The sequence below is a fragment of the Lemur catta genome, chromosome 10 (assembly GCF_020740605.2).
Source record: "Lemur catta isolate mLemCat1 chromosome 10, mLemCat1.pri, whole genome shotgun sequence".
NCBI classification, from domain to species: domain Eukaryota; kingdom Metazoa; phylum Chordata; class Mammalia; order Primates; family Lemuridae; genus Lemur; species Lemur catta.
Window position 1 is genome coordinate 60,624,384 of NC_059137.1, and position 22,911 is coordinate 60,647,294.

At 40.0% G+C, this 22,911-nt stretch overlaps 1 protein-coding gene and 1 long non-coding RNA gene across 4 annotated transcripts; one reads left to right on the forward strand and one right to left on the reverse strand.

Moving 5' to 3' along the window:
* Nucleotides 1-1,362: 1,362 nt before the first annotated feature.
* On the reverse strand, nucleotides 1,363-5,094 carry LOC123646673. The gene is made up of 3 exons (XR_006737968.1): nucleotides 4,834-5,094; nucleotides 2,229-2,351; nucleotides 1,363-1,405 (listed from the first exon to the last, which is right to left on the reverse strand). It is a non-coding gene; the product is annotated as an uncharacterized LOC123646673 (long non-coding RNA).
* Nucleotides 4,279-21,407, forward strand: AK3 (adenylate kinase 3). Of its 3 annotated transcripts, none has more exons than XM_045563898.1 (5): nucleotides 4,279-4,364; nucleotides 13,624-13,743; nucleotides 14,565-14,737; nucleotides 15,344-15,462; nucleotides 19,422-21,407. In XM_045563898.1, exons 2-5 carry the CDS (start codon nucleotides 13,683-13,685, stop codon nucleotides 19,540-19,542), a joined length of 474 nt encoding a protein of 157 aa, XP_045419854.1. In that variant the 5' UTR covers nucleotides 4,279-4,364; nucleotides 13,624-13,682; the 3' UTR covers nucleotides 19,543-21,407. The 3 variants fall into 3 exon arrangements, with proteins under 3 accessions (XP_045419854.1, XP_045419855.1, XP_045419853.1); XM_045563899.1 differs by lacking the exon at nucleotides 4,279-4,364 and adding an exon at nucleotides 4,678-4,758; XM_045563897.1 differs by lacking the exon at nucleotides 4,279-4,364 and adding an exon at nucleotides 5,151-5,519.
* The last annotated feature ends 1,504 nt before the right edge of the window (nucleotides 21,408-22,911 follow it).

Below are 22,911 nucleotides of genomic sequence, written 5' to 3' on the forward strand. Positions count from 1 at the left end.
AAAGAGAAGGAAATCCTCTTATTTGTGACGACATGGATGAACCTAGAGGGCATTATGTTAAGTGAAATAAGCCAGGCCCAGAAAGACAAATGCCGTATGTCTCTCTCATATGTGGAATCTAAAAAGTTGAACTCATGGAAGTAGAGAATATAATGTGGGTCCCAGGGGCTGGGGCTCTGGGGAATGGGGAGGGGCTTGGGGGGATGTTGGTCAAAGGACATAAAATTTTAGTCAGACAGGAGGAATAAATTCAAGAGATCCATTGTACATCCCAGAGACTATAGTTAATAACAATGTATTGTATACTTGAAAATTGCTAAAAGAGTAGATTTAAGTGTTCTCACCACAAAAAAAATGAAATGTATGTGAGGTAATGCTTATGTTAACTATCTTGATTTGATCATTCCACAATGTGTGCATATATCAAAACATGTTGTATGCCATAAATATATACAATTTTTGTCAATTAAAAAATTTTTGAAAAGCAATCATTTTAGAGTTTTCTCAACTTGTAGCCACTAAGGGCTTGCTTTGGGTGTCCTGATGTCCAAGGGGAGAGAGTCACTGAGCAGGGACAGTGGCAGGTGCCCAGCTCACATCTTCTGCTTATGTCCTTCCTTCCCCTTGACCAAGCTCAACCCACAGCCCTGACCACAGAATGACCCATCAAAGCTAAATTTAATTATGTGTTTGAAACCTAGGAGCAAGCTTGACGTGCCCTCCACGCTTCCTAAGAGCAGCAGCATCCCCAAGGCCATTTGCTGTACGCACAGCAAAAGGATACAGGAGTGAGTCTTCTTTCCCTTTGTCAGGGAGTTTGGAGGTCTGTATGCATTTCTCAGTTGCACTTGACAACCCTGTTTTTATTCTGGACAGCAGAATGAGAGAGCACTGGGCCAGGTGCCCAAAGAGTGGCTCTGCTACCAAATTGTCTGACACTAAGTCACTTAAGGTGGCTGCCACTCTGTTTTCTGTCTGAAAAATGGGAATAATAGGGCCTACCCCTAATCATTACTTGGTTGTTCTAAGGATCAAATGACAAAGCACTGCAGGAAGCAAGGGCCCTTGGCCCCCTAAAGGTTTGCTGAAAAGTCATTGACATGAGGCAGATTGATTAATAAGAAAAAAGGCACACAAATTTATTTAATGTGTATACACGGGAGCCTTCAGAATGAAAACCCAAAGATACAGGGGAAATTGTCCATTCTTATGCTTAGGTTTAACAAAGCATGGACAGCCTTGTAGAAATGTGATTGGACAAAAAGGGTATGACCTAATGCTAATAGACGGGGTGGGGAAACCCAGCAAAGGCTGTCTGTCTAGATGCTTCTTGGCCTCTCTGAGCATGCATTCCTTCCTTCTCAGTGGGTGGCAGGACCCTCTCTGGAATGGCGGGTCTTATGACCTACAGTCAAACAAGGTAGGTTAAATAATTTCTTTATGACCAGTTTTTACACAGAATAATTTTAGGTTTAAAGAAAAGGGGTTCTGCCTTTTTTTTTTTTTTTTTTTTTGAGGCAAGGTCTCGCTCTGTTAGGGAGGCTAGAGTACAGTGGCAGGATCATAGCTCACGTCAATCTCAAACTCCTGGGCTAGAGCAATCCTCCTGGCTCAGCCTCCCAAGTAACTGGGACTACAGGCATGCACCACCACGCCCAGCAAAACAGCACTCTCAAAACTGTAAAATGAATATAAATGATACATGCTCTAAGTAGCAGCATCATTACTGGGGGTTGGAACAGGAGGAATAATACTGGAAAGGCGCCCCCTCCTGTGAAGTACAGGAACTGCAACACCCCACTGAAGGCGGCCTTTATCTAGGGTGGGGAGTGGAGCTGGCATCACCAGGCTGAAGTTTTATTTCAGGTCCCCTCCCTGTCAGTTGTTTTATGACTTTCTTCCTGGCTTTATTTGCGCCATTCTCCCTTCCCTTTATGTGATCTCCGTCAGGGCAGGAGATCTTCACAGCAGCTTAGAATTCTCAGCCATGCCCTGTTAATCACGGTGGACCTTTCCTGCAGGAAACCCCAGATGAGATATTCAGGAGAGACTAGAGGGCAATAGAGTTAATCTTTTTCTTTTCTCACCAATTAGTGCTTGCTAAGAATGATTTTGATTTTTCACCTGCTTATCCACAAATTGGGTGTCATTCTCAGGACATGAGAATTACAAGCCCAAGGCAAAAGCACAAAGAGGGCAAGGTTTGTTTGGAGGATGCCTCCACCCACCTTTCTGTAGGGGGATTTTCTTGAAGAGAATGTTGAGTGAAGCACCGGATGATTCTGGATGGCCTTCCCGTCCCATTCAAATCCCGACCTCCCTGGGCCCTGAGGCAGACAGCACCTGAGGGGCTTACAACAACAGAAAGTTATTCTCTTAAAGTTTTGGAGGCTACAAGTTTAAAATCAAAGTGTTGGCAGGGTTATGCTCTCTCAAGGGCCCTAGGGGAGACTTACTTTGGTGTCTTTCTCTTGGCTTCTGGTGTCACTGGCAATCTTTGGTGTTTCTTGGCTTGTAGCTGTATAACTTCACTCTCTGCCTCTGTTAGCACACGGCATCCTCCCCCTGTGCCTTTGCCTCATATTGGATTAAGGGCTGACTGTTCTCCAGTGTAACCTGGTTTTAACTAATTATGTCTGCAAAGACCCTATTTCCAAATAAGGCCATATTTTGAGATAATGGGATTAGGATTTCAACATGTCTTTTGGGGGAATACAATTCAACCCATTACACATGCCTATACCTTTCCCCTCAGTTGTACATTCTAGAGCCCTTAATTATTCCAATCTTCAATGTAACAAAACAGTAATTCTTAGTATTTAATCAACAAACATTTATAGAATGTCTACTATGTGCAAAACACTCATTTGGGCTTTATTTGATTCCAACTAATTTGTATAAACATTTGGTCATTAAATTAGGGTTTGTACTAATTTGAGCTCAAGGTCTTTCCTTTTTTAGAGCACGCTAAGCACTGAAGAACAGACCCATACACATGCCTGTGTATGGTGAAATGACTATGCCCGGCACGGTTGCCAGGAGATTTCCCAGATCGGCAGTCACTTACTCATGTGTAATCAACAACCTTTCGCTAAGCCAAAGTTAGTTGGCATTTTGTAGGCCAGTTAATATGACCTTGACACTCAACTTTTCCCTCTGCAATGACAGGATGATGCCTCAGCCACTTTTGTTTGTTTGTTTGAACATTTTTTTTTCCTAAGCCAAATTTCCCCGGGATTTTCTTTCAGATCTCTTTTGGAGCCGCAACCTCAAATGTTCCCAGCTTTGGAGATTAGTAGTACTTTTTCCACACCTTCGGGTTTTCTAGTATTGCATAACTTATACTTGTCTAGACTTTTTCATTCTTTTGTTTGTTCTGTTTAAGTTTTCTCATGCCTTCAGTTATACTGTTTACTTAATCCCTTCCTCTGCTTTGCTTATTTTGATGGCCTTTTTCTAACTACATAGACTGAATGCTTAATTCATTTATTTTCATTCTTTCTTGCTTAGTAATGAATATATATGAACTATACACTTTTTTTTTTTTTTTTTGGTAGAGCAGGGTCTTGCTAGGTTGCCCCAGGCTGATCTTGAACTCCTGGCCTCCCAAAGTGCTGGGATGAGAGGCATGATCCACCACACCTGGCCATGCATTTTCTTTCTAAATACAGGGCTATCTACTTATTAAAATCCCCCATTCACCAAGCTCAGATTTGCTCACTGAGCAAACCTTCCCTTACCATCCCTCCCTAAAATAATTTCTATCTTCTTTTAAATCAGTTTTGGACTGCTCATTTGGCAACCTCTGAGGAGGACGGCACCGTGTTTATTTTCACAGAGCCTTCTTTCTGCCTTAGCATAGTGTCCCAGCACAAAGAAATGATAATTAATGATAAGTAATTGAACACTTACCCTGTAGCTGACATTGCACCAAGTACTTTACATACATTATTTTAACTTCTTCCTACCAATCTCCTGCATTCATTTTACAGATAAAATGGTACTCAAATGTTTGTTTTCTGTTTCTGTTCTTGAACATGCTGAACATTCCGTTTCAGGGCCTTCCTCCCCTCTGCCCTGTGTCTCTCTCCCTCCATATTCTAATTCAGTGCTCAGAGCAAATGCCCTCTCTGCAAAGCTTTACTGACCACCTGATCTAAAATAGCCTCCCTCTACACTTTCACACATTCTAATTCATTCATAGCATTATCTCAAATTATCTTGCTCATTTATTTGTTTCCTTGTTATGATCTACCTCCACCACTAGACTTTAAACTTCAAGTACCCTCGGAGCCCCCTAGGAACAATATCTGGCACACAGTAGGCACTGAATAAGGATTTATGGAGTGAACGCATTTCTGAAGGTGAGTAATGAAATCTGAGGAGCCAGTACTTTTCGGGCTCTGCAGAGTAAAAGTAGCAGCTACTTTTGAGTGTGAAAGTGTGATCCTGGCAGGTAAGAGACACTTCTCACTAGATGTGTGCCTTAAAGCCCCTCACTTATTGAAAACTGGGTTTCCTCTCCTGTGAAAAGGGCAGGGAGGCCCCTTGGCTCATTGTTATTATCTGAGACTCTACAGAGACGGAGGGGGAAGAGGGCGCTCAGCAGCAGAGCAGGAGGAAGGAAGTGCTTGGGGGGGAGGTCTGGTGTCCCAGAGGGGAAAGGGGACGCAAGTGGGCGCCGGGGTTGCCAAGGGGGCACCGTGTATGTGGCTGGAACTGGGTAGGACAGGGCCTGGCACGGACTAGGAGCGAAGGGTACGAAAAGAGTGTTGGGGGACGCGGGTGGAGTCCGGTAACCAAGGGGCGACTAGAGGTAGGGAGGAGACACACCCGCAGGAGTTGACAAGGGTGAACCGAGAGGCGCGCGGTCTATCCGGCTGAGACTGGGCAGGCCAGGACGCGGGATGGATCTGCAGGGAGCGAAGGGCACGCAGGGGTCACCGAAGAGGTCTCGAGGAATCCCTGGCGGCGGAGGGTGGCAAAGGCGGTGCAGAGGGGAAGCCGAAGGCCGCAGAGCGGAGCGGGCGAGCGGGACGGAGGCGCGGCGGGGCGCAGGCGGACGTCGGGCAGCCAGCGCCCGCAGGGCCGCCGCGTGAGCGCGGAGGGGGCGCGGCTGGCGCGGGCTGGGCTGGGTTGGCGCCGCAGGAGGGGCGCGCCGGGGTCGCGGCGGGCGAGCGCAGCAGCGGGGCTGGGCGCGGGCGGAGCGGGCCCAGCGGCTGTCGCCTCACTTCCGGGAACGCCGGGACATTGCGGCCGCAGCCCGCTAGCAGCGCCGCCAACCCGCCGGCGCGGGGCCGCGGAGCGCGTGAGCGCGCAGGCCGGGCCAAAGCTCCACTGCCGGCGCGGCGAGGGCCCGTCTGCGGCCATGGGGGCGTCCGCGCGCCTCCTGCGCGCAGTGATCATGGGGGCCCCGGGCTCGGGCAAGGGCACTGTGTCTTCGCGCATCACCCAGCACTTCGAGCTGAAGCACCTCTCCAGCGGGGACCTGCTCCGAGACAACATGCTGCGGGGCACAGGTGGGAGCCCTGGGCGAGGGCCGGCTGTGCGCGGGCGCCGGGGCCAAGGTGGGGCAGCGGGTCCCGAATGCGGCCGCAGCATTTCCCTCCCGGGCCCTGGGGAGAGACTGAGCCCCGAAATCTCTGGTTCTTGGACAGCTTCGGGCAGGTTATGGGGGGAAAGGACTAGGAAGTTAGGACTTGCCCGAAGTTTAAATGTGAAAGGAAACCACTTGGCTTTGTTTGGGAGGTAAGTCTATCCCCGGTCGCAGCTGCTCTGAGGGTCCACGGAGCCGGGCTGTGGCTTTCTCCACGTGCCCTTGCACAGAGAAAACAGGCGTACGCCCTGCCAGGGTTTGTTTGCTCTTTTTTCCCTTTCTGTAGTTGTTGCGCTCTCTGGGATCTTGTACTTCTGACCTTTCCCCCGTAATCTGCATGCCGGGCATTAGTTACCCTTGTTACAGTCACAAAATTGGCTTAGATTTTGATATCCCCAGAGATTTCTTAAACACGAAGGCTTTTCTTATGCGTGGTTACATAAAAGATTGTTTATTTCTCATGCCAAATAAATGCTTGTAACTCAGCATAAAATCCAGTCAGCAATTTGTACACTTTACAATGGGTGAATTTGTGGTATGTAAATTCTATTTTAAGAAAGTTGCTTTAAAAAAAAGTCAACAGCAGGATAAATTTCTTTTCTCAGAAGTGTTGACCTTTACTTTCCAAAACAGAACCCACTGGAAACTCCTTTTGAAATCTGTTTACATAGAAATAATGCCTACACAAGGTTTTTTGTTTTTGGGGGGGGTTTTTTTTTTAAAGTATTGGAAACAGGATAGAATTGCATAAAATAAAAAGCAAAGTCCTTTTCTTGCCTCGGTTCCATTCTTCTTGGGGGAACAGTGTGTATCCTTCTAGAAGTGTTTACTTATGTTTACAAGCACATATATGTGTATCCTTTATTTTATGTAATAAGTAACCATGGATATAATATACACACGCTCTGCACCAGTGTGTTTTCACTTTACATCTGGGATATTTTTCCACATGAAGACCTAGAAATCCATTTCATTCTTTATGTTTTATTCTTTTTTTCTTTTATCTTTTTTCTCCTTGTTGCATTGTATTTGCAAAGTCGGGCATGTTCACACATCATTAAGCAGTCTTAAAAATGATATTTAATTTCATCAAGGTTCCATAATTATTAATTTAAGCATTTTCCTATTCTTAGCCACTGACATTGTTAACCATTCATTGCTATAATAAATACTGCTATGACTATCCTTGTAAATGAACATTTGGCTGCATCTTTGCTTATTTCCTTCAAATAAATTCCTAGTGTGGAATTTCTGCAAGTATAGTACCATTAAATAAAGCTACAGAAGGACAGCACCAATTTACTTTCCAACCACCATTTCATGAAGGTGCTGTATTTTGTAACCCATGGTTGTATTTTATACCTAAAGTTGAAAATCATCTCAGAAGATACAAGGACACTGGAAACACTGGGCAACCCATGACAGTAGCAAACCTGGAGTAACTGTAGCCCGCCACTGAACCTTGAAGTCAAGAAGCGTAAATCTGACCTGCAGGCATTTAGTCCAATCTTTTCTTTTAAAGATGAGGAAACTGAGTTCAGGAGAGGTTAACGAATTTATTCAATAGTAAAAAGTATTTCATGAAGAACTAGGGTGAAAACAACCCAGGTTGCTTTGTGTGCCAATTAAATACCCTTTCCACTCATCTTCTTAGAAGGACACCAATCTTATTCGATTAATGCCCCACCCTTATGACCTCTTTTAATCTTAATTAGGTCCTTAAAGTCTCTGTCTCCAAAAAGTAGACCCTCGCAGTTCAAACCTGAGTTGTTTGAGAGTCAACTATAGCATTTTTGTGAAAAGTCTATTAAGATGTAATACTAAATTATAGGCAATCAAACAAATTTTTACCAAATGTCCAAAGAAGATGCTGGATGAGAGTCTTTGCATATAATTTTGGGAGGGAGCAAACATTTAAAATGTATTAATAATAAACTGCTCAGACTTTGAAATAGGGAGTTGAGTCATTTTTTTTTCTCTTTTAAATAAACTCCAATTGAAGCATTTCAGGCTTCAGGTTTTAATAAATACTGTGGATAAATGTTTATTGATAAAATCCATGATAAATGAAAAACAGATTAGATTATACATAGGATTATCTATATATATACAAAACTCAAAGTATCTAGAAGTTTTTATATTGTCAGTTTTAACAATAATTATCTCTGAGTAGTGATGAGATTGAGATTTTTCTTTTTTCATATTTGCTTATCAGGAATTTTTCATCTTTTTAAAAAAATGTATATTGAGATTTAATTTATATGCCATAAAATTAACCCTTGTAAAGTATGTGATTCAGTGGTTTTTAGTATATCCAGAGCTGTAAAATCATTGCCTTCATTGATTTTAGAACATTTTTATCACCCCCCAAAGAAATCCTATTTGTATTAGTAGTCACTGCTCATTGCTCCCCAACCCCCCCCCCCAGCCCTAGGCAACTACTAATCTTCTTCTGTCTCTATAGATTTGCCTAGAGTGCACATTTTATAAAAGTGGAATCATATAATATGTGGTCTTTTGTGTTTGGCTTCTTTCACTGAGCATGTTTTCAAATTTCCTCCATTTTGTAACAGGTATCAGTACTTTGTTTCTTTTTATTGCTGAATAATATTCCACTATATGGATATACCACATTTTATTTATTCATCAGTTGATGGACATCTGGGTTGTTTCCACTTCTTGGCTATTTTGAATAATACCACTATGAACATTCATGTACAAATTTTTGTGTGGACATGTTTTTATTTCTCTTGAGTATATACCTAGGAGAGGAATTTCTAGGTCATATGATAACTCTCTTTAATCTTTTAAAATTGCCACACTGTTCTACAAGTTGGCTGTACCATTTTATAATCCTACCAGCAATAATGAGGGTTACAGTTTCTCCACATTCTTGCCAACATTTATTACAGGTATACTTTGTTTTATTGTGTTTCTCAGATATTGTATTTTTTACTTGTGGCAACCCTGTGTTGAGCAAGTCTATTGCTGCCATTTTTCCACCATGTGCTCATTTCCCATTTCTGTGTCACATTTTGGTAATTCTTGAAATATTTAAAATGTTTCCATTATTACCCTATCTGTTGTGATGATCTGTGATCAGTGATGTCTGATGTTATTGTAAAGGTTTTGGGGTGCCAGGAACCAAGCCCATGCAAGAAGGCAAACTTAAGCGTTAAATATTGTGTGTGCTCTGACTACTCCACCAACTAGCCATTCCTCAGTCTCTCTCCCTCTCCTTGGGCCTCTTTATTCCCTGAAACACAACAATATTGAAAGTAAGCCAATTAATAACGCCACAATGGTCTCTAAGTGTTCAAATGAAAGGAAGAGAGTGGTACATCTCTCACCTTAAATCAAAAGCTAGAAATGATTAAGCTTAGTGAGGAAGGCATGTTGAATGCTGAGACAGGCCTAAAGCTAGCCTTCTTGTGCCAAACATTTAGCCAAGTTGTGACTGCAAAGGAAAAGTCCTTGAAGGAATTAAAAGTGCAACTCCAGTGAACACAGGAATGATAAGAAAGTGAAACAACCTTATTGCTGATATGGAGAAAGTTTTAGTGGTCTGATAGATCAAACCAGCCACAACATTCCCTTAAGCCAAAGCCTAATCCAGAGTAAGCCCTAACTTTTTTCAGTGCCATAAAGGCTGAGAGAGGTGAGGAAGCTGCAGAAGAAAAGTTTGAAGCTAGCAGAGGTTGGTTCATGAGGTTTAAGGAAAGAAACCATCTCCAAAACATAAAAGTGTAAGCAAGTGCCTATTAGAAGTTGGAACAAGTTATCCAGAAGATCTAGCTAAGATCAACGATGAAGGTGGCTACACTAAACAATTTTTTCCATGTAGATGAAACAGCCTTCTATTGGCAGAAGATGCCATCTAGGCCTTTGATAGCTGGAGAGGAAATGTCAATGCCTGGCTCCAAAGCTGCAAAGGACAGGCCGACTCTCTTGTTAGGGGCTAATGTAGCTGGTGACTTTAAGTTGAAGTCAATACCCATTTACCATTCTGAAAATCTTAGTGTCCTTAAGAATTATGCTAAATCTATTCTGCCTTTGCTCTATAAATGGAACAGCAAAGGCTGGATGACAGCATATCTGTTTACAGCATGGTTTACTGAATATTTCAAGGCCATTGTTGAGATCCACTTCTCAGAAAAAAAATTCCTTTGAAAATATTACTGCTTATTGACAATGCACCTGGTCACCCAAGAGCTCTGATAGAGATGCACAAGGAGAAGAATGTCATTTTCATGCCTGCTAACACAACACCCATTCTGCAGCCTGTACAAGGAGTAATTTCAATGTTCAAGTCTTATTTAAGAAATATATTAATATTTCATAAGGGTATAGATGCCATGGATAGTGATTGCTCTGTTGTATTTGGGCAAAGTAAATCGAAAACCTTCTGAAAAGGATTCTAGGTGCCATAAGGAACATTTGTGATTCATGGGAGGAGGTCAAAGTATCAACATTAACAGGAGTTTGGAAGAAGTTGATTCCAACCCTCATGGATGACTTTGAAGGGTCAAGAATTCAGTGGGGGAAGGAAATGCAGCTGTGGTAGAAACGGCAAGAGAACTAGAATTAGAGGTGGAGCCTGAAGATGTGACTGAATTTCCGCAATGTCATGAAAAAACTTTGTAACAGAGGAGTAGTTGCATGGCTGAGGAAAGAAAGTAGTTTCTTGAGATGGAATCTACTCCTGGTTAAGAACATCGTTGAAATGACAACAAAGAATTTAGAATATGACATAAGCTTAGTTGATGAAGCAGTGGCAGGGTTTGAGAGGATGGACTCTAATTTCTAAAGTTCTACTGTGGGTAAAATGCTATCAAACAGCATCACAGCTACAGAGAAGTCTTTGTGAAAGGGAGAGTCTATCAATGCAGCCAACTTCTTTGTTGACTTAATTTAAGAAATTGCCACAGCCACGTCATACTTCACCAACCACCACTCTGCTGATCAGTCAGCAGCTGTGAGCATCCAGGCAAGACCCTCCACCAGCAAAAAGATAACGACTTGCTCAAGGCTCAGATGATTGTTAGCATTTTTTAGAAATAAAGTATTTTTAAATTAAGGTATGTACATTGTTTTTTTAGACATAATGCTATTGCACACTTAATAGACTAAAGTAAAGATAACTTTTATGTGCACTGGGAAACCAAAACATTTGTATGACTCAGTTGACTGCTGTATTCACTTTATTGTGGTGGTCCGGAACCACACCCACAATATCTCCGAGGTATGCCTGTATTTGTCTTTTTGATTAAGTGTGAAATGGTATCTCATTGTGGTTTTAATTTGCATTTCCCTAATGACTAATGATGTTGAGCATTTTTTTCATATGCTTTTTGGCCATTTGTATATCTTCTTTGGAAAAATGTGTATTCAAATCTTGTGCCCATTTTTAAGTTTTTTTTAATTGTTGAGCTATAAGAGTTCTTCAGCTATTCCAGATACAAGTTCCTTATCAGATATATGACTTGCATAATTTTTTTCCCATCCCATGGATTGTCTTTTCACTTTGTTGATGGTGTTCTTTGAAGCACAAAGGTTTTTAATTTTAAGTAAGTCTAATTTATATATTTTTTCCTTTTTTGGCTATGCTCTTGATTTTGTATCTAAGAAACCATTGCCTAATGTGAAGCCATGAAGATTTATACCTATGTCTTCTTTTAAGAGTTTTATACTTTTAGCTCTTACATTTAGGTCTATTATCCCCATTGAGTTAATTTTTATACAGAATATGAAGTAGAGGTCCAACTTTATTCTTTTGCATCTGGATATTCAGTTGTCCCAGCAGTGTTTGTTGAAAAGACTTTTTTCCCCATTGATTTATAGTGGCGTCCGTGGTGAAAATCAACTGAGTAAATTTGAGAGGTAATTTCTGGACCCTAATTCTAATCCCTTAATCTTTATGTCTCTTCTTACGCTGGCACCACACAGTCTTGATTGCTGTTTTGAAATTGGAAGTTTGTGTCCTTCATCTTTGTTCTTTTTCAAGATTGTTTTGACTATTTTGGGTCCCTAACATTTCAATTTGAATTTTAGGATCTGCTTGTCAATTTCTGCAATGATACCAGCTAGAATTTTGGTAGAATTGCATTGAATCTGTAGATCATTTTTGGAGAGTACTGTCATTCTAACAATATTAACTCTTGTAAGCCATGAATAAGAGATTTCTTTCCATTTAGTTAGGTCTTCTTTAATTTCTTTAAACAATATTATAGTTTTCAGATCAAAACTTTTGTACTTTTAAAAAATGTATTGCTAATTTTCTTATTCTTTTTATGCAGTTATAAATGGAATTGTTTCTGAGTTGCATTCTCAGATGGCTCCATTGCTAGATTTTTGTATATTGATCCTGTACCCTGCAACTTTATTTGATTCATTTATTAGTTCTAATAGTTTTTAGTGTATCCCTTATGATTTTCTACATACAAGATCATGTCATCTGCCCATAGAAATAGTTTTACTTCTTTTCTGGATGCTTTTTATTTCTTTTTCTGGATTAATTGCCCTGGCTAGTATTTCTAGTACAATATTGAATAGAAGTAGCAAGAGCAGATCATCTTTTCTTAAAGCTGTTCATGAACAGATGAAACTAAGTGCTTTATTAATTAATCCCATCATCTAAATACATTTGTGGCAATTGGTTGGGGTTTAGAAGAAGACTTGGCCTAAAGAGTGAAAGTTGAGGGGACGGACCAATACCAGTTTTTTCAGGACTCAGCTCTGGAAAATTGCAAGTTTTTACAGTTTTTTCCAAATGCTGTTGATGAGGCTGGAGCTCTACCTCCTCAGAGTAGAGGTCAAAAGCCTGGAGACAGAGAGGTCCACACATTAACTATATGGACCTTTCCAACAGGCTATTTTAGTGAGCCCCGAAAGCTCTGTCTCTCAGAACCTAGGTAGGCCCTTTTCCAAATGCAGTTTAGAAATCCAGCAGTACAGCTGTCGAATGGCAACCAGTTTCCATGTAGTTAATGTTCTTGGTTAAAATCTGAGGTTTCATGCATTTGACAATTTAGATTCAGTATGGCAGTTCATACCAAGAGTTATGAAAATATTCATATATTCCATGACCCTTTGATCTGACTCCTGGGAATTTATCCATTAGAAATAATTCAGAAAAGCAAAAAAGAAAGGGTGTTAAGATCTTTAAAAGCATCAATGATGAGGAAAAACCAAGACTAATTTATATAATTTAAATGTCCAACATTACTGCTATGATAGTATATTTTTATATATTCATTTCTATATTGATGGAGTATGATATAGTTACCAAAAATTACTGTATAAAATCACTGAAAAGTATTCACAAAATAATGCTAAAAACATGGAAAAAAAGAACTTACAATGGTATGTGCACAGATTACAATAATATAAAAATTCTGAATGTATATAAATAGTTTTAGAAGGGAGCATGAGGAAATGAAATACTCTTGCATAAGAATGACATATAGTTGGAGGTAATATTTTTAAATTGTTCATAAATCCTTTTCCGGGGTGTTTTATTAATAAAAATGTAATGTGATCACAGACCTAATCTGGTCAAAAATTGAATTGTATTATGAGAGCAGCACCTGTTTTACAGGATTGGAAAAATCTACATAGTAACATGTGAGATCAGGCACTTACACTGAACCACTTCAAAATAATGACTATTTCAGATTCTTATTTAAAAAAATAATTTCAGTTATTCCATATATTTTTTCTGATAGAAAATTTAGAAAATAAAGAAAAATGCAAATTTGTAAAACAAAATCACTCATAGTTCTATCACACAGAGATGACTACTGTTAACATATTGGACTATAGCTTTATTTTTTTGGTTTATATATTTACATTTATATATTTTTCTATAATGGAGAATTTAAAGTAGGTTTAGATTGTTTTGTAACCTCTGTTTTTACCACTTTCATATGGATGTGTCATTCAGCGGTCCCCTTTAGGCAGCCAGTTTCTAGGGACCTGGAATGGGATAAAACAAATGCACTTACTGATTTCTTCCCCCTCTGCTGCAGAAATTGGTGTGTTAGCCAAGGCTTTCATTGACCAAGGGAAACTCATCCCAGATGATGTCATGACTCGGCTGGCCCTTCACGAGCTGAAAAATCTCACCCAATACAGCTGGCTGTTGGATGGTAAGTGGAGTGTCGTGATCATTTCAGCTGCCTACAGTTATGAGTGCTGCCAGGACAGTGAAATTCACTTACTTTGTCACTTTTGAAAAATGTATTATTTCTACCAATTTTTCCTGGTGTTCTGGACAAAATGTCCTTAATAATGATATTGCAGAGTCAAAAATTTGGGATCAAAATATTATGATTTTAAATTCCCTAATACATGTGGGTCTATTTCTGGATTCACTGATTAGTTATATTTGCCTGTCTCTTTGTTTTTGAACCACATTGTTTAGCTACATAATACATTTGTTTATCTGTTAGGGTTTGTTCCTTTGCATTAATAATTTTCTTTTAGCTGTTCTTTTTAATATCATTTTGTCATATTCCAAAAATAGCCTCTTGAATTTGAACGAAGTTAATGAGTTCAGTTTGAGTCCAAAGTCAGGAAAAAGCCAATGTCCCAGTTAGAAGGTAGTCAGGAGCAACGCTCCCTTATTTGGGCCTTAAAACTGAGTGAATGAGGCCCACCCACATTAGGGAGGGGAATATGCTTTATTTACTCAGCCTACCTTTTAAAATGTTAATCTCATACAAAAACATCCTGACAGACACACCCAGAACAATGCTTGAGCAAGTATCTGGGCACCTCATGGCCCAGTCAGATTGACACATAACCACTGTTGACCACAGCTGTGATAGCCTACCTGGTGTTATTCCTTTTGTTCAGGTTGCACATTAATTTTTTCTTTTTCTTTCTTCTTTCTCTCTCTTCCTTCCCTGCCCCTTTCCTTGCTTCCTTTTTTTTTTTTTTAAATTTTTATTTGGTTTACTTTGTAAAGGTTTTCCAAGGACACTTCCACAGGCGGAAGCCCTGGACAAAGCTTATCAGATAGACACCGTGATTAACCTGAATGTGCCCTTTGAGGTCATTAAACACCGTCTCACTGCTCGCTGGATTCATCCAGCCAGTGGCCGGGTCTACAACATTGAATTCAACCCTCCCAAAACTGTGGTGAGTAGTTGTTGTGGAACTGACATATAGCAGACTGCTGTCCTCGAGTCCTCTTGCCCTCACAAATGTAAGTTTTGTGAATTTGGAAATCCTCTGCCTGACCAAAACTCCTTGGGGTATATGCTCAGGTTCCTTGGTAGAGTCGACTGGTGTAGTCCACTCAGCTTGCTGGTATAGGTGCCTCGGGAGCAACAGGGGGTTGTTATTCATTCAAAACCATTCAGTGATTTCCTACTCTGTGCCAGAGAGTGTGTTAGGAGTTGGGGTGACAGAGATTTACAACAGCTTGACTTATTTAGGGCTTGTAGTTGAGATTCCAAGTCTGTAGCTGAATCTTTTTGCATATATATGAAATTACTTAGAAGCTGCTTAGAAAACCTTTTAATCTAAGAAGGTGACTGATAACTGGAAGTAATTCTGGGGTCTCCTGGCTCTGTGTTGCAGTGATCTGTCTTTAGGTTGGATTCCATTCATTTAAAAGTTAGCACATTGTTGTGCTTGTTGTTTTCACAGAGAAGATGTCTGTTTGAAACAAATAGAACTGCTTATAAAAATGTCCTTCAAAAATATGATACTTGATGCTAGTGTCTTCTAACTCCTGATTAGGGCATTGATGATGTCACTGGGGAGCCTCTCATTCAGCGTGAGGATGACCGACCAGAGACGGTTATCAAGAGACTGAAGGCTTATGAAGCCCAAACGAAGCCAGTCCTGGACTATTACCAGTGAGTTTTTGCTTTTCAGAACTTCTCTTGCATGATGAAGCACTAAGTCAGTTTTTGATTTTCCATACTTTACAGCTGAAATGCTAACATACCAGAAGGCCCAATTCAAATTGGCTTAAGCAATAAAGGAAATGTATTAGCTTATGTGCAAGAAGTTCAGAGGGTAGGCTGGGCTTCTGTCACTCCTAGGTTTGATCAGAGTTTTGCCATTCTCTTGGCTTTGTGTATTGGCTTTGTCCTCAGGCTTCCTGAATGGTCACAGACCACCTGCAGGAACAGTCGAGCCCTCTTTCATGAAGGGCTGAGGGGTAACCTTTCCCCCAATGAAAACAAGCCCCGAGCATCACTCAGATTGAGTCAGCTTTAACAGCCACTGTAGTCATGGAATGCCTGGCACTAACTGTTTTAGGCATGGGTTACTGCCCATTCCTGGACCAGTCACTGGGGTGGGAAGGATTACACTGATTAAACTGATTAGTCCACACCCAGAACTGGGGGTGGGTCAGTCTCACCCACACTATGCTATGTACAGATGCTCCCCAATTTACAATGGAATTACATCCTGATAAACCCATTATGATTTGAAAATGCCAAACATCATAGCTTAGCCTAGTCTACCTTAAATGTGCTCAGAACACTTATATTAGCTTACATTTGGGCAGAATCATCTAACACAAAGCCTATTTTATGATAAAGTACTGAATATTTCATGTGATTTATCGAATACTATAATTACAGTAACAGCTAATTTATAGTATCTGTTATAAGTGAAAAGCAGAATGCTTGCTTGTATGGGTACTTAAAATACAATTTCTACAGAATGCATATTGCTTTTGGACCATCATAAAGTCAAAAAATCATAAGTTCTATCATCATAAATTGGGGATCTTCTGTAGTGCAGGGAGGGCCGGAACGAATGCTGGGGAGGCAAACCTAGTAATGCCCACTCCATCTGCCAACAGAGGGATGGGATAGCACAGAAGAATCTCAAATGGCAACTAGTCCCTCAGATCACTTATTTGGCTAGTCGGCTTTAAAAGCTTACATGCTAACATTATTTTGTCTGCTCTTCAGGGAATTCATACCGCACAGGAAATATGGGAACCATAATGAGTTAATATTTGACTCAGGCTAAGAAACAGTCCTGTTTTCTTACTCAGCCTTTCCCTCTCCTTACAAAGAGGGCTGATCGCCTCCCCTTCCATTGATTCGCTTACTGAATAATGATTCAGTGTCAAGGCAGTGCAGGTCGTGGGTAGAGCAGACTCTGGAACCAGAATGCAAAAGTTCAAGTCCCAACTCGCCATTTAATTAACTTTGTTTTTACCTCTTGCCTAACCTCTACCTGTTTTTTCCTTTATAAATAGGGGTGAGAATAGAGGGTTGAATCATTAAGTTAATATAGATAGCTCTTAGAATTGTGCCTGACACATACTAAGCACTACATAAATGTTAGCTATTACTGTTGTAATAGAGTAAGTATGCAATAAAAATCTGAAGCAGTAGTCTCCAAATGGTTTTAATAGTTATTTCAGGATGGTGAAATTACAAGGGAGTTGGCAATTCACTTTTTATAGTAGCTGTTATTGTAATTTCGTGATTTGTATAATGAGCCTGGCTCTATAGATTACCAGCTCTATGGCCTTGGGCAAAGTATTTAACCTCCATGCCACAAATTCCTTATTTGCAAAATCAGGTGATATTAAATAGTACCCACTTTATAGTGTTGTTAAGGGAATTAATAGTGTGAGACAAACCGTGGGAAGACTTAAAGTAGCCCTGGCATCTATTCCATCACTGTCAGCGATTATTATTTACTCTGTTGACACTAACTAGACCCAGTCCCTGTCAGGCCCCAAGAAACTCACCTTCTCTATGTGGGTCGGGCAGAGAGCTGGGTAAACAGTATTTATCATACAGTGTGATATATGCTTATATTAACCAGGAACCTAATTCACACGAGCTTACACAAAAGAGAAATTTATTGGCAACTAAAAAGTCCAAAGGGAGGTGACTAGGTCCAGGTGTTCAAAAGGTGTCATCAAGACGCAGTCACTCAGCTCCATTGTCCAGTGTTGGCTTCAGTCTGGGGTGGGGGCTTGAGGGGGGAGCTCTTCCTGTGTGGCAGCCCAACACTCCAGCTTACCTCCTACCAGTTCAGTCATGCCAGCATAAAAAAACCTCTTTTGCCAGCAAAAGTCCTGGGGTTGGCACCGATTAGCTCTGATCATGTCCACTCTTGAAGATAGGGAATGGGGCAATCTCACCTGAACCTCATGGACTGAGTTTGACAGAGAGATTTTCCCAAAAGTAACCAGAAGAAGCGAGGATGCATTGTTGCTGGGCAGATAACACCACTGCAAGAGGCAATCCCTGAATGCAGTGGAAGTACCAGGGCTGTCGAATTAGTTCTGCCACAATGTGGGAAAGGAAGTTAGAGAAGTCCACAGAGATGAAGTGAATGACTTGGGTTCCTATCTTAGGAGATATCTTAGATGTCTTAGGAGAAGTCTTTCTAGGCTTCTTCTGCCTTTTGCTAGTTCCAAGCTTTTCCTTCGAAGTTCCCACACATAGAAGTAACGCTAGACTTAACTAAAAATTAAAAGTGGTATTTACAAGAATCTTAGTAATAGTCAGCATTGTTATTTAAAAATGCCAACAATTGTACTTGTTTTTTTAAAACTCTTCTCAGCTACAGGACGTTTATAAGTCTATGTTTACAAACATGAGGCTCATTGTGGAGGACCACTGTTGAAGCTGGTCCCATTTTATTATACAGAAATTAGAATGACAAATGTTCATCCTAAATGTAGTTTTTGGATGGAATAGGTGCCTCAGTAATTAGCCCACTTGTTACACTGGCTTGACTTAAAGTGGCTCAAGAGGCTTACAACAGTCAAGAAGCTTGTTCCCATGAAAGTTGTGAATTTAGAAGGAGGACTTCTAATATCCAAAGAATACTGTATTTGCATAATTTCCCTCCTTAGCAGATGTTTGTTACCAAGAAAACAGTAGGTATGATGTAACCGTGGCAAACTGTATGAGGTATCAAGAAAGGAATGCTTTTGTCCCTAGTGAAACCTCTGAAACCTAGTAAGAAGGGTTACAGAAGTGTGACTGATCCTATTTTCAGAAAGTAATAAACTAGAGTTCTTCAGTTGCTCTTATATAGCCTTTAACCCAGTGTGTGCAAGGGTTAGAGGAGGGGTGTTAGCAAGAGGATTGCCAGAATCTCTCGAGGGAATGTGTGGTTTGGAAAGAAACCTCAGGATTCTGATCCTCACTCCTCAACCATACTACCCACGGGAAACTGGAGTAAATAAAATAGACTTTGGCTGCTGGTCTGGTGACAAGCCAGACAAATCTGCTTGGGGAGAAATGGAAAAACTCAATAGGAAAAAACAATAAAAGCAACACTTTTTATTCCCCTTTCTGTTAAAATTCGGAAGGGTAGAATAAAGGAAAAAACCCAGGCAAAAAGGAAAGATAACCAAATCTTAGAAAGCTGTTTTTGCAAAGGAATAAGTAAGATAAAGCCAAGGGGTTTTCTGGGATCTGACAGGCTCTGTCTGGAAACCAAATACCAACATGATGATTTGAGACTAAGTTACTTTACAAGAGACAATTTTATTAGTAAGATAAGAAACTTTGAGCTTTGGAAAGGATTAAATGAACTAGTCCATGTAAAGCCTTTAGCACAGGGTTTAGCACACAGCACATGCTCAATAAATGATAGGTGCTATTATTTTTTAAAAGCCCAATTCTGTAAGTCAGAGGGCACAAGTGAAACTAAAATCGAGGTTTTCCAATGCCTAGCCAAGTAAGTGCCTTTCTATCTTGATCACACAGATCTATACTTACCAAGAGTCCTAAATCTACATTATTATCATTTACAAAAAAGCTTTAAAAAGCTCATTAGGAAGACTCAGACATGTGTTTTGTTTGTTTTTCATCTTTAGGAAAAAAGGGGTATTGGAAACATTCTCCGGAACAGAAACCAACAAGATTTGGCCCCACGTATATGCTTTCCTACAAACTAAAGTTCCACAAACAAACCAGAAAGCCTCAGTGACTCCATGAGGAGAAATGCATATAACTAGTAAGATGAGCAAAACCTCCTTGTCCTTGCATTTAGAAGCTTCTTTTCTTAAGACTCCAGCTTGTATGAATATTCTTTTAGAATTATGTTACTTTTATTTCTACTGATTTTATACTGGATACTAAGGATGTGCCAAATGAGTCAGATACTAAGATTAATTTTTTTGAAATCATCTATTGTGTTTTATCTTGTTATCTTCTATGAGTGTGCAATTCAAAAATATCAAAGATGTCTAAAGTTTTATAACATCTGTTAGCGCAAAATTAAAAGAGCAATTGATAGTAATGTAACCTTTTGTTCAGTAAGAATAAATGGTTGATAAAATTTCCATATTTTTCTGGAAAGGTTTAAAAAATTATCTGTCATTTGGGGAAAATACCTCTTCAGAGGTTTTTGCATAGATTGATGCCAAAAATGACATTTCTAACATGGTGGAACATGGTTTCATGAGATAACATATCTATGAAATTCCAGAAAAAAAGCAACCGGATTTACAGATCTGTTGTAAGAAACAAATAAGAAGTGTATAAGGTAGGCATGCTGTATTTTGTTATTAAACATACTTTCAGTTTACTCAGAATTTCAGTTTGCTATAAAAATGTATTAATTACCATACAGGAAAATATTACTTTAAGATGACTTGTTTTCTTTTCAAAATACGTATGTATTGAGGGCTATGATTTATGTCAGAAATTGACATTACGAATTCTTGGATAAGCACCAAAGTTGAATGAATTTTCAACAGAAAATGTAATTAAAGTCTTGTTTTTAGGTGTAACTCAGGTTAAGAAATCCGTGTTTCAGGATCTACCTGCCAGTTTTTCTCTTTGATCCAAACATGTTCTGCCTTGATAAATCTTAAGATATAGTGAAAGAAAAGGAAGGAGGGAAGGAAGGGAAGGAGGGAGGACGGAAGGAAGGAAAGAAGAAAAGAGAAAACCCATGGGGCTATGTAAAATGAGCATACTTTGTCTTTAGGAAATAAAAAGAGATCAGACATGCCTGGGGAATATTCCCTTGGCATAAATAGCAATCATAATTAGTAAACAGGTGTAGCAATAAAAAGAATGTATATGATAGGGTAACAAGGACCAGGAGAGTAACTGAGTTTCCTGAAGGAGTTCTTTATTCCCAAAGAATTGGTATCTGCTAGCTTTTACTGTCACCCTGTCTTAGGGAGAAAGAACTCTGCTGGCAAATGTCATGTGAGCAGCCAGTTATAAATAGAAATCATTTTCGATTCCTTAGTGGGGCAACAAGGATGCATGCTTGTATGTACTGTGACCTGGAGGAGAAGTGGGGTGATATGAGAGATGGAAGAAAACCCTATGTCTTCCATAGGATATTTACTCTTAGTTGGTGCTAAATCAAATGAAACAAGCCTTGTACATGCTGTTATTAACTGCCTTTGAAAATTCAGCCCATTTTATTCCAGGCACACACAAATGCCAGCAAGTAGTTCTTATGTATCCTGGGGGAAAAAACTTATTTTCCTTTTCCTTTGATTTTTCAAAAATTTATTGTTGATCTTTCAAAAGGAACCAAGTCTTTTTTAAAGGATTACAGTAAATATTTCATTCTTTATAAAACTTCATATAATGCCTTATTTGAATATTAATAGTGTTTTCTAAAAATATTGTGAACCACTAAACTTATGAATTATCACTAGATTATCAGGTATGCATTAGTCTTTATTAGAATAAAATGAAATTTCTTAACTGAGGCTATTACTTTCTCTTTGGTGCCTCACAGGGCCTACCCCATCCCACCTTCCTTTCTGCTGTCCTGATGTCTCATTGGCTTCTGAATGAGGGACTGTGTTCTAATAAATTGTCTTAAAACAGTACACAGCCTGGTTTCATTTTACATAATACTTTATCTCCTGCTATACTATTATGGCCATACTAGGCCTTCATAGTACCCTTAGCAGATCTGGAAATCAAAGAGAAGGGCAGAAGAACATGGCTATGAAAATTAAGACTCTTCTTCCCTGTGACCATTCCCTAAACATTTAAACCAAAGTTTTGCAAATACACTTATTACTTTGGGAAATGCCTATGACTTTTTTTATTAAAACATAAAATAATTTGTTTTCTGCTGAATGAGTTGATGTCACAGACAGTGCTGTTTAAGAATATCATTGCTGAGGAGTACATCCTGCTTAAAAAAAAAATGCTATAATGACCAACATTATGATTTATGTGCCACATGGAAATACGTCTGGAGCTGAATGTCATGGCTAGGAAAAGCCACTATTCTTTAGGTAAAAGCTAATGAGAACAGTACCTCAACCTATTACCCTATTTCCTGGAGTAACAGTTATTTTGGTATACCTTTTATAAGCAGCGTGTGCTGTGGGAAATGCAAATTCGCAATTGTTAGCACCAACCACCCAGAAATTCTATTTCTGCTCTTAATTCCATTTGAAATAGGTTAAATTTCTAAACCCCAGCCTGTGGCTACTTTTCCCTCAGCTATATAATGTATTCCAGGCAAAACGTTTTGGACCCTCATAGTTGTGACAAAGCTGCCCCATACTAAAAACACATCATTGTAATTATAGACCTCAAATTTTATTAAAATGCTGTAAGACTTACAACCAAAAGCAAGAATAAATTTGTATTTTAGAACATGTTTACACGGCCAGGCATGGTGTTGCACACCCGTAATCCCAACACTTTGGGAGGCCGAGGTGGGAGAACTGCCTGAGCCCAGGAGTTGGAGACCAGCCTGGGCAACAGAGCGAGACCCCATTTCTACAAAAAATAAAAATAGCCTGGCATGGTGGCACACGCCTGTAGTCCCAGCTGCTTGGGAGACTGAGGCAGGAGGATCACTTTGCTTGAGTCCAGGAGTTTGAGGCCACAGTGAGCTATGATCACAACACTGCACCCCAACTTGAGGAGAAAGAGCAAGACCTTGTCTTTAAAAGAAAAAAAAGCTTGTAAGTTGTGTCTTCTCATTGACAAAAGAAAATATCCTCAGACACCGATAAACTGTAGAAATAGCTTTCCTGTCTTTACAATTAAAATTTTTCATCTTGAAAGTTATGGTTTTAAAAAAAATTTTTTTAGGCCGTGCGTGGTGGCTCATGCCTGTAATCCTAGAACTCTGGGAGGCCAAGGCGGAAGGATCACTCGAGGTCAGGAGTTCGAGGCCAGCCTGAGCAAGAGCGAGACCCTGTCTCTACTAAAAATAGGAGGAAATTATCTGGAGAGCTAAAAATATATATGGAAAAAATTAGCTGGGCATGGTGGTTCATGCCTGTAGTCCCAGCTACCTCGGGAGGCTGAGGCAGTAGGATTGTTTGAGCCCAGGAGTTTGAGGTTGCTGTAAGCTAGGCTGACTCC